Source organism: Dermacentor variabilis, chromosome 2, assembly GCF_050947875.1.
Source record: "Dermacentor variabilis isolate Ectoservices chromosome 2, ASM5094787v1, whole genome shotgun sequence".
Classification (NCBI taxonomy): Eukaryota; Metazoa; Arthropoda; class Arachnida; order Ixodida; family Ixodidae; genus Dermacentor; species Dermacentor variabilis.
The window spans coordinates 109,104,432-109,116,624 of record NC_134569.1 but is presented as its reverse complement, the minus strand read 5'-3'; the positions used below and the strand labels follow the sequence as shown (position 1 = coordinate 109,116,624).

At 47.9% G+C, this 12,193-nt stretch overlaps 1 protein-coding gene across 2 annotated transcripts in view; it reads right to left on the bottom strand.

The window, feature by feature from the left end:
- Window positions 1–12,193, bottom strand: part of LOC142572501 (multiple C2 and transmembrane domain-containing protein 1-like) — a 307,998-nt gene that overhangs the window by 22,614 nt on the left and 273,191 nt on the right. For both annotated transcript variants that reach the window (XM_075681668.1, XM_075681669.1), the window contains exons 8-11: window positions 7,336–7,466; window positions 4,769–4,967; window positions 2,066–2,120; window positions 1,006–1,147 (exon numbers count right to left, since the gene is read on the bottom strand). In XM_075681668.1, coding sequence (XP_075537783.1) covers window positions 1,006–1,147; window positions 2,066–2,120; window positions 4,769–4,967; window positions 7,336–7,466 — 527 coding nt within the window. The remainder of the gene's footprint in view (window positions 1–1,005; window positions 1,148–2,065; window positions 2,121–4,768; window positions 4,968–7,335; window positions 7,467–12,193) is intronic.

The following is a 12,193-nucleotide window of genomic DNA, read 5'->3' as shown; positions in this document are numbered from 1 at the left end:
GAATTGACCTGCATGCAGCCGCTCTCATCAATGCGAACTAAGTCGCGAAAACACAGCGAAGTGCGGCCTCTGTACCCGTCGCAGATGGCTTTCAAGATACAGCGGCCCGGCAGGGCGCTCGCGGCCACCCGGGTCACCCGGACCACGCGGATTAGATTGCGAACCCCTTCCCTACCCACCACCCGAAGCTTTGCGCGCGACGGAAGGCGGCGCGCTTCCTCCCCGCTTTCCGCCGTTGCGTGCGCGACATTGAGCCGCGATCGCCGGCGAGCGCGCTTTCACTCGCACATACAACATAGAGCGCGCGGCGAAGATTTTATCGCCCTTGGACTTTATACAGAACCTTACGGCGACGGCAGAAATGCGCCTGGGGTGCCCATATAATTGCTATCGCTAAAGAAAGCGCTTGTGAACAAGTAAAACGCCCCTGAAAACACCACGCCGCGTCTCCTTTCCCCCATTCAGCTACAGCGTGCCTGGCCACTGCCCCCTCTACCCTCTTCGGCTTCTGCGCATTACTACGCGTGCTGCTCCAGCGTTCGATTCACACTCCCGGCAGCTATTGCCACAGAACCTTTAGAGAACAGCTACTGCGACGGTAACAACGAGGTTCCAATACAGTCATTGATTGCAGAACCTCATAATGAATTTCGTATTTGCTCAAGCTTTAACCATTATATGAAGCAATAAATATATTGAAACTTAAGCCCCAACTCTAAGCTATCATAACTGCCGTCAAAAAGTTGATGTGAATTATATATTAACTTCCAGCGTTGCCAGTTCCCACCACAATTGAACTATTCATTTTAATTTCAACAAAGATCCACTTAAGCGGATCAAGCTTTGCACCAATGGGAGCGTTTCTCCGTTTCATACGTGCTCGAATGTCGAAATCGGGGAGAAGTTGGAATAGGAGTAATGTTGGACGTGCATAAGCACAAACAGTATCCGTCCTTTGTGCTCAGTGCACTATGACCAGGCGCCCCTCTTAGTAGTGGTGCTCACAAGCAAAATATCTTGTTCCACTCGGGCGACAGCGTCTTGTACTCGGTGTGCGTCTGCAGGCGCGAATTGACCAGCTCGAGCACGCAGAACGGGTCACTCTTGCCTCCCAGGTCGGCAGAGGCCAGGCCCTGTGCCTTGTACACTGCGCATCAGTGAGAAACGAAAAAAACCACCGAAGAGGATCAGTGTCTGAAAAATTACGAGGTACAAAAAAGCACGCCGTAGGGCACCACCACAGCGACAGGTTTAGCAAACACATATTTACACCCATTTTCCGTAGTTGGGCTCGCTCGCCCACTCCGCTTTCCAGATACATCATGGTGAACACTGAATTCCCCTGGTCCATCTGGTGCAGCCCAACAAGACCGCTCCTGTCGTTCAGCAATCAGTTTGCCAAAACATTCATTATAGGGTATATAGATGCAAAGCGACGAAGGAAAGGCAAGGACGAGAACAGAGGCTGTCTACCTTGTGAACTTGAATTATGAACTAGTAATTTTGCCGTCACGACTTGTGAACTACTCTCGGAACTCATCTTAACGCTTTAGCGTGAAGGGCTCCGTGTCGCAGAAAATCCGGTGTCGGCGTCGGTGGAGTTGTCCGTGAGCAAAAATTTTCGTATATATTTCGATATATGTATATGTCGCGCTTTGAAATATGACGATTAAAGTATGGCGTTTTACGTGCCAAAACCACGATCTTGCACGCCGTAGTGGGGGACGCCGGAAATTTGCGTCGCCTGGGGTTCTTTGACATGCACCTAAATATAAGTACACGAGTGTTTTCGCGTTCCGCCCCCATCGAAATGCGGCCGCCGTGGCCGGGATTTAATGCCGCGGTAACTCCAGGAGAGATGCTTCTGGTTTGCTACCGTACATAGAGAGAAGGGTACAAGACGTACAGTGTGTTTGCGCGCCTTTAAACTTCAGGCTTTGAATTCATGGCCTGGACCACGGTGGTGGTAAGTGCGCTGGAAGGCATCTGCCACGAAACCCCTCGAATCCCCCGTACTCTTCTCGCTGGTTCGGAGCAAGGCATATCTCACCAGCGCTATACCCACCTTTGACGACGAGGTGTCCGACATCGTCCCAATCGTAGAAGCTGTGTAACAGGCCCTGCAGAAACCGAGTGAGGTGTCACATTTGTGGGCCCCGAGTGAAATTACGAGCATGTACAAAAGTTTTCAATACAAGGAGCCTACCCCCCCCCTCCCATACATTTACACATCGCCAGTACCTCAATGCAACAGTAACAAACAGCGCACTGCCACCAGTCGCATGACCAAGTAGTGAGTTAATTTTTTTTTCGTTGAATGAATGTTTGATGTTTAATGGCGCAAAGGCCAGGTATGGCCAAAGAGCGCCATGGCCGTGATAATTTTTTGCTGTTGTTAAGCGTAATTAATTCGCAAGCGAAACGCCGTCGAAGGTCATCGGTAATCAAAGTACCAAAGCATGAGCAGCCATCTAACGAAACACTTCGCCGCCGCTTCTAATCCCTCGGGATGCCGCCGCACGAGCCGCGTATAATTAACAGGCTCCACTACACCGGAGCCAGGCTGTTGCACAAGAACCCGGAGGGGACTGGCATTCAGTCCAGCTTCACTGTTCAAAGCTGGGTTCGCTCATTATTCCCTTCTGCACTGGCTGCTACGAAGTGGGCGACGCGGCGCACTACATCTGGCAGAGAGCTAGAGAAAGGAAGTATTTGATATATTTGCATATAAGAGGACTTTCTCGTGCGTGCGTGCAACACATGGCGTCCCCGGAAGGACCTCATTTGGCGTGAAGAGAGCTATCGCACCATCTCGCTCCCTTAATTACGTGGCTCTCTGAACTCATCGACGAACGGCAAAGAACTTTATGCTCCGGGCAGCGACACCCATAAAGAGAAATTGCAGGCACTGAATGCCAGGACGACGTCACCTGAAGCATCACCCCTTAAAAATGTGCTCATTGATGTTCCAAAATTTCGCGTTGAGTTTTGCAGCCTTCAAAAATAGAACTTTCTCTACAGGAGCTATTGAATTTCACATTAAATGTTTGTAATGGGCTGAAACAAGGGCAATCGTGGAAGGATGAGTCCTACGGAGCAGTGAGAAACGCCCTATAATTGTTTACGTCAAGTTAACATTCCCATCAGGTTTGTTCTCTACGCAAGGAAAATATTCCTGACGCGACACATGATACTGTGAGCTGGTTTCTGTTCATGTCGGTTCTTTATTTATTTTCTTACGTAAAAATTAGCCAATTATATCGCGCTGCTTACTTAACATTACGGCCTCTGCTATCATATTTAACTGCAACGGGTGCTATTAGCTGCCATCAGATTATTAACTTAAAGGTCTCTCAGCTGGTTTTCGATCATTCGATAAGGGGAGAAATAAAAAAAATGTAACACTGGCAAGTGGAATGCACCGCTGGGCAACAAAGACTCGGTCGAATGAATGGCTCGTTCTGCAACACAGCAAGACTACACCTGGGCTACGAGGAAAGCCATTGTGTGCTGCTCATATTTAATTTTGCTCCACTGGAGTGGTTATCCTGCTCCGAATGACTCAGAGCGCGGGGACGTTTGCAGTTCAGCCTGACAAGTGCGTGGCCTGTACAGTCTGTTGTAGAACCCGCGAACTCGGCGTTTTGCAGGATAAATTCATAGCCGCTGCTTACAAGTTCACAACGCATAAAACAAAGTTGAAGCGCGGAAAAAAAGCACTCTGTCCAGAGCCTGAACACTTCAAGCGAAGAGGCAACATCTTTGAAAGAAGAAGGGGTATGCTTAAAAAGTTCGACTGTGCGCTCACTTTTTTGTAGTCGCGCAGAAAAAGGGGAAGGAGGAAATTATTCCTGTGCGCCGCCGTTCATGAAAATATCTCGCGGCTCCAGAGTAAGCCCTGACAAAGAGAGAAATGACAGCAATCGACATCGTCGCTCAGTTGCTGACTTTGTTACGGACTTAAAAGGCAACTACACAATTGCGTTTTCAAGCCCCTTCGCTGTTTCTCCGGTGTTCGAGACTTCCCACTTCCAACAATCATTTCTATCAGCGCAGTCGCGTGCTCTTTGCTTGGTGCACTATAACGACGGCAGCCACAATGGGGCTGAGCACAGAACGCCTCAAATGTGTTTATAAAGATGTGATACAGATATAATGCGACACTATGTGATATAGATATAAGCGCTATTGAATCGAGGGTGAGATACGGTGAAATTGCGCACCAGCGTCGTCGTCTTCGGTATGCTTATCGCGATAGATAGGAACGGTGGCACGCTACAACCCATTTATTATCGCAGTTTCCTTTGGTACTATTATTCCATCTCATCTCTCGTTCTACCATCTTTAAATATTTATCCCTCTTCCTGGTGTTTAGCGCAAAAACAAACTGAGACAAGAGCAGACGGAAGGCACGGCACACACGAGCGCCAACCTTCAACGATGCTGACGGTTAACGTTCGTGCGTATCCTGTTTTCTGCCTATTCCTTTCTCGAGTGTCAGCGCTAAACACTAGAAAGGATGTCGTACCAGCAAGTCCAGAACTGTCCCCTTGCAAAATTTATGCCTTATCATCCACCACTTTACCCCCGAAATGGGTAGCCAGACGGTTTTTTCCACTGGCTATAATCTCCCTCCCTCTCCGTCTCTCTCCCTCTTCCGCGCTCTGCCTGCGACACAGTGTTGGCTCCATTTGTGTGGACGCATTTGCCCCGTCATTCATTACACGGCATGCAGTGTGAACAGCTCGAATTGTTGCGAGAAACCTACGTATCGGGCCCGCATGGCCTTGTTGCGCGCGCAGGAACCGCCGGTCGCCTCGAACGTGGTCAGGTCCGAGACGCAGCTGGTGCCCTGCGTGCTGCCGCTGATGGTGAGCAGGAGAAACAGCGAGCCGGCGCCGTCTTCCAGCGGCTGCCACACCGAGTGCGTCGTCTCCGGCTCCAGGCTGCTCAGGTCGATCGAGCACCTGCGCCGTGCACACGGGGTGCACAAGCGTGGATGCGACGTTTAGGCATTTTTGTTTCGTAGAGAATGGCTCCTAGCTTGAGTGAGAGGGGAACAAAAGGGGAATGTCATGGGGAAAAGCAGTTGGTAAGCGGGAGACAGGGTGGCACGGGAAATCCGACAGCGAGAATCTCCTCTCGTACCGTTAAGGGCAACCCCGATCTTCTGGTAGCATACGTAAACTGCAGGAGGGCTTACACGCCATCTTCGCGGTTTCGTCGCTCAATAGCCACAACACGATTTTCACGATTTTGGCAAAAAAACAAGTTCGTCATCGTCGTTATCCCCGATCGAGACAGATGCAGGACAAACGCCTTTTTCTGAGGTCTCCAATCATTTGCGTCCTCAATGAACCGAACCTGTTCTATACCCGCAAGTCTTCTAATGCGAAGCATTCTTCGCCACCTTCAGGCACTTTGAGCTTAGCTATCCATCTATCGAGCCTACTATGCCGCGGTGCCCACCGACTCGAGGCGCTTGGTAATATGCCCGTGTTGGTGATCCCATCGTGGTCGCTGCATCGTCGTGCTCCGTCGTATACGATTCGCGCCACATGGCTCGAGCCATGTGGCGCGCGTAAGAAGATCCGTGCACTTGGGCAACTGAACACCGAGCAGCCTCTGTACAGAGAGCGATTCAAAGGCGAATTTCCCAGGATTGTTGATTTCCGATCGCCGGAAGGCAACGCACCGCCTCCTCGTTCCTCCACACGGTCGCACAGGACTTTCACGGTCCTTCTCATCGTTACCAAACCTCTTAATAAAGCACCGAAGTCTGCTCTTTCCTGCTGCATGTGGACTCGAAGTACGACAACGCTGCGCCGCGAACTTCAGCACGACAGCGTCATCACAGCGACTCGGTTAGACGACCCCATGCACCAACCGCCTCCTGACGCTCACAAAGAAGCTCTTGGAAGACCGCAGCTTCGTCGAGAATTGCGCAAACTCTGACTTTGGGTTCCTCAGGGGTCTACTTGAGTAGCTCAAGGACGGCGTAGTACTGGGCGCCGATGAAGAGGGACGTCTTCACCTTGATCGAGCTACTACTATAGGCAAGCCCACGCTCTTTCTGATCCTAGCTTGTCGGAGCTCCACAATGAGCGCCTGCTCAAATTGATTGATTGATTGATTGATTGATTGATTGATTGATTGATTGATTGATTGATTGATTGATTGATTGATTGATTGATTGATTGATTGATTGATTGATCGCCATCGCGAGACTTGACACGGCATACGCGAGCCCCGCTGACTTCAGGGATCACGACCTACATCGTTCACGAGTAGGATTCATGTTGTTCATCAGAGTAGCAATGCGTACAGCTAAAAAAGAAAAAGAAAACTGACAGCACTGTTTTAGTGTCCTCGAGGCAAAGTGCATGCATAAAACCACGAATGGACTACTGATGCCCTGTCAGTCGACGCTACTTTGTTTTACAGGAAACATTAGATTTGATTACATTCCTCGATCCAGCACAAAAGGTTGCCTCAAATGCCTTGAGCATTGCACACATGTGCTAAAGGAATTCAAGGGGCCGCTCTTTTTTGCCTTTTGCGTAGACGGTGTCCTTCGATGCGACTGCTTGCTTCATCCTCGTCGTCCGCAAGCTTGGCCAAAATTAAAGCGTATTTAGCTAAACTGACACGCACACCGCTCGCAGTACCGAGGGACAACGATGTGAAAGACTTTACACAGGGAGGGCCATGACAGCCTGCCTGGACAGCCGCGCTGACTGGAGACCGCCAGTGCGATACAAAGCACCTGACGAGGCGCGTCCGACGCAAGCAAGGCGACAGCTGCACCCGCTTTACAGAAAGTTGCTTCAAAGTCACTTTTCATAGTAAGCAAGGTTCAGTCAGGGTAGCAAAATTTATCGTGTCCAAGGTACTTTGCCTGCAGCGCATGTTATAGCAGTGACTGTTGCTGTTCCAATGAAGGACAGAGACGGTCGGTGCGGCCCGATAATGGAAGCATTAAGCATCGCTGCACTCTTCAGACACACGTGGTCGCTAATGCACAAACACACATTCCGTCAACGGGAAAATGCTCGAGACCAGCCAGCTGGTACAAGTCTGCAAATATACGCAGCCCAAATGTAGCATACACTATAGCGCGAAGAACGAAACGCGCGCGAGTATTGCTGCAGTTGGGATCTCAGCTGACATTGCTAATTTCACAAATGTGGAAGTTCGATACAGTCAATAAAGAGCTCAGCAGAGCTCAAATTGGGCTCTATTCTGAGAAGGCTCATCGTGCGCAAGGAGAATTGCACTGCAGCGCCTGTACTGACAGGCTACCACCGTCAGCGCAAGCAAGCAGCCCGCACGTACCTTCCCATGAAGTCTCCCTTGCCACTAAAATCCTTGTCCCACACGGAAATCTCGAGGACCTTGGGCTGGTCCGTGTACATGTGCAGGTCGAACTGCTCCAGCCACTGGGGATTCAGGGTTTTGATGACATTCTGCGCAAGAGCGAAAACGGGAGGCCTGAACATAAGACACTGAGGTCAAAACTATGAACTTTCTATACTTCTATAATGTCATTCTTCTTATTTTTCTAGTGCCTCATCCCCATGTGGTGCGACACTTCAGGAAGTTCACGGAGACAGTGCGGCATACACGCAGGAGTTAAAGGTAAATCTATCAAAGAAAATGCCGCGTTAGACTTTTATGGTCTCGATGACACGTGATATATTTGAGTACGCATTAACACAGCTTTACTGACGTCCGGTACAATTTAGGCAACAGCTCCAGGGTCTATTCTCATAAAGTTACAGGCAGTTAATCGGGGATCACACAGTAATTGTAAAACTAAAGAAAGGAAGCCAATGTGCTTTCCTTCTGAAAAGATAGAAGCATTTGAAGAGCAGGCTTTAGCTCGGGTGCTCCTATCTAAATAGATGCAAAAGGAGAACCATTGCACAGAATTTGATGAGGTTTGTTGCATTTAAAAGAAAACGTTAAAATCTAGTGACTGTTGGCTTCAAATTTTTTATTTAGGTCCTCAATGTTTTTGATGAATATGGAAAATTTACACATTTTCAGAATACGAAACTATCAAAGTTACGACTCTGTTACTCAGCAATGAAAAGTGATATCGCAATTCTGTGTATTGCACCTCATAGTACATCTACAGTGGACAAAATATATATGTTACACATAAATCTAAAAGAAATTTAGTAATATGGAAACTTGTACGCAACTTAACGAATTCACGTAAGATAAAATTGGACATATGGAATTTGCCCACTTTGATTGATCTAATGGATGCCGTTTGCACAACCGCGACAAACGTTCTTGATGCAGAGCTATTAATCTGTTGACTTCATGCTTCTATATTTCAAGCTTTCCAATTTTTGAAAATTCTTTCAACAAAATTCAGGTCTTAAATCGAAATTCCGCTTCCGACAGTCACTAAAATTTAACTTTCTGTCAGAAATGCGACAAATGTCATTAAAATCGGTCTAGGGGTTATCGCAAGAAAGCGTTTTTGACCGAGTTAAAGCTTCCTCTTAAGACGCATATCTGCATACCTTTCCTTCTTTTTTCCCCCTTTTTTTTTAACGAGACCAGTCGCTAGAACGAACCCCAAGAAAGCACGTATCAATCACGAGATACTTTTACTTCCTTTGCTATTTCGCAAAGAACGACGGCACTCTGGCGCATATACTATATTTTTTGTTCAATTTTCTGGCGCAGTGCTAGAAGCGCGGCAAGGATAAATGATATATGCTTTTGTGTCGAAAGAGGGGTACCAGCGTCAATCGATCGGTTCACTTCTGTTCGATTGGTAATTGATCCTTCCACCGACGCGTTTACAAACGTGGTTATCCCGCCGTCGGAGAACCAGTGGCCGTATTCGCAAAGCTTCTTTTACGCAAGTGCCGTCAGCAATTGGACACTCCTGCCGCGATGAGTGGCGGGCGCGCGGCCACTGAGGAGGCGCTCTTACGTAAAGATTTCGTGGGTACGGGACTCTAAAACTTCGGTGCCTGTGAGTAGTGATAAACTCATTGGTTGATCCATGACTGAAATACATTAAATAATCACCAAGGGGCTACATAAAGAGAGTTATACTGGCGTAAGTACAGGCGTGCGAGGGTGTCGCTTCATCACACTGCGTGCGTGCGTGCGTGCGTGCGCGTACATGTGTGTGTGTGTGTGTGTGTGTGTGTGTGTGTGTGTGTGTGTGTGTGTGTGTGTGTGTGTGTGTGTGTGTGTGTGTGTGTGTGTGTGTGTGTGTGTGTGTGTGTTTGCGTGCGTGTGGGCATGCGTGCGTGCGTGCGTGTGTGCGTGTCCTCCATTAGCAATGCCGAGCCCTTTGATGAATAATTCATCAAAGGACTCTCGACAAACGAAGCTAATAACGATCTCATGTATTATTCGCCAGTCCACAGCCCACCTCGTCGACGAAGCTTACGCAAGTTACGCACATTCGCTTTCTCTTCGCCTGAGGTTTGTCTGAGCGAACACCGAGAAGCCGAAAACTAGAATTGTAACATTCAGAACATCGAAGTAGGTAAAGGTAAAATGCTCAGATGGATGTATCGCGTGATTAAAAATACAAAAACAAAAGAGAGAAGTAGGATCGGCTAGGTCAGAAAAACGGTTGAAGTAGCGATCCTCCGAATCATGCTTGAAACTGGGATGGCATACATATTGGCACCGCGAACTATGTTGAACGTAAAGGATAAAGAAAGCAACAACTTGAACTTTTGTTAAAATATTGCGCTGAACCGAGTTGACTTCCATTAGCAGATCCAACATGCAACTAGCGTGTCCCTCCCCTTTTTCTTTTCTTTTTTTTTTCGATATGACCATACCGTCATTTTGAACTTTAAGTTCCCCAATTCCACATTTTAGACGCATTATCGAAACTAACGCGAGCGAGTCAGCAACGCATCCTACCTCGCCAAACTTCACCGGGACAAAGAAATTCGCATCTCGACGCCGTCAAGATGCGCGCGAAACACGCGCCGGCGATTCAAATCCGCGTCAACCAATAAGAGCGCTTCTCGTGACCACGTGGCAGTAGCACATCGCGACGCTATACCTTTTTTTTTTTTTTTTCACGCATTCTTTTGCTTCTATATTGTACTACGAAATAATAGGCTGTGGCTGTCTAAAGCCCAGGTCCCTTCTCTTTACGACGCTCCCAAAATGACCGCGTTACATGAACGGAAAGTCGCGCTATAGTGGCGCGCTCTGGGGTGCGATGGCCCCTACCGACGCTTGATTTTAAGCGCTAGAATAGTACGGTTTGCTCAACTTCTAGGCCACTTTTCTTTCAAATACTTCCCCACGTGAGAAAAGAACACCCGAGGACGGCCTATCTATAATTTCCAATGAATAAATTTGTCCCAATGTTTCGGACAAAACAATGTTTGTGATTGGGACAATGTTTGTCACGGCGTTTCCACCACCGCCCACAGTGGGAAGAACGCTGATACACGTATCGGATGGCGCCGCTAACAGCTAGTGGAGTATAAGTAAGAAGCAGGACTTGAGCGAGCTTCGATTTATTCTTAGCAGATAAACAGAGGTTTCAGCTGAACATAAATACGCCTAGTACGTCCTTACCGGACAAGAAGTAAGAGCAATGGATACCTTAATGCTCCTGTGAAAAGTGAGTAATGTTTCATCGCCGTACCCCGAGACGGAGAAAGCGAGAGAAGTCGAACCCGGCGCCATCTATAGAGAGCGAAGTGTCGCGAAATTCACTGTCACGGCGTCAGGCCGAACTGATATAGCGAAAGCGCGAAGTAACATGCATATTCACAGTCAAGATCCTCGTTTTGCAAACAATTAGAACTCCAAATCAATAGGCAATTCAACATAGCTGCAGCATTCTTCTTGGTGCCTATCAACCTTTGAATAAAATCATGAGCCATTCCACTCCGTGAAAGCGGTTGACCAGCGAAGCTGTTTAGCACACGACACGGAGGTGACACATAACTTTGAACAAAGGTACGAGCTTATTTATTGTCTTGATGGGTGGTCATCGTGACGAAAGGTACGCACACTGATATATTGTCGTGATCGGTGGTCATTATTTCACTCATCATTTCACGATGCACGTACGCCGCTGGTTTGTCGGTCGGGCCAGATCGGTGTGGCGTCGCGAGGGATATGTCTGCAACACGGAACGCGTAAACCGCTCCCTTTTCGGTACCGACACATCACATTGAAATCACCGATAACGACAGCAGGAGCAGTGTCATCGCAGCTAATTCACGCAAACTGAGTAGCCATGACTATGAGTGATTGCATTTTTTTGCTTGCTTACAGGGGTACGAGCCATTGCTCACAGGGGTATGAGCTATTGATGATGACAGTTTTCCGCATGTTTTTCTGTATGTTGTATGCGTCATTAGAAACAATTTCGGCGCTGTTTGCTTCACTTTGCTGAGTGCTTGTAGCATCTGCCTTACGGGGCTATCAGTCATTATATGTTTTACTCGCTTACGGGAGCATGAATGCCTAAGAGGGTATGAGCCATTGATAATGAAAATTTTTGTTCACGGAGAACAAAAATGCATGGAACCCTAGCGATATAAAGCTTTGCTGTAAAACGCTTTGTCCCCCTGCTTTCGCATTTCATTTAAGTTACAGTGAGGCCTCGAAGGTTAAAGAAGTGCCTCTTTATAGAATGTAAGATCCTGTACGTTAGCAGTAAAGTAATGAATAACGGTCAATGTCTCTGCCCGAGAAGAAACAATTACTGAGCGATATTGCTGAAAAATCTCTTGACGCCAAGGCGTCTGAAGGGAGCGGGCAAGTGATAGAACGTGGACGCGTTAGAAACAACATTGCAGCGGACGCAGCAACTGAATAACCCTAACAAAGTAAAAAGTGTTTGACTGTTTGAAAACAAGGACAGGGTACGCAAAAATTAAAGCATTGTGAACCTGTTTGTGTTTATACGTGGCAAGAGCTACGATGTTGAGCGCAGATATAGAGGGAGTTAAGCTTTGAACTCTCCATTCCATTTCAACTTTCCACTGAAGGTGAGTTGCGTCCTATCCGTGAAGCCTCACTACAGTAGATAGTTTCACCTTTCAAACGGGAGGCGAAGCTGTGAAGTGCAATAGGAACAGGTGTGTCGGTAAACGTCGAATGGATATTATCAACATCCTCTTCGAAACTTGCGTATCGGCAGGTAGTGGCAGGTTTTCGTTGCCGCGAATTT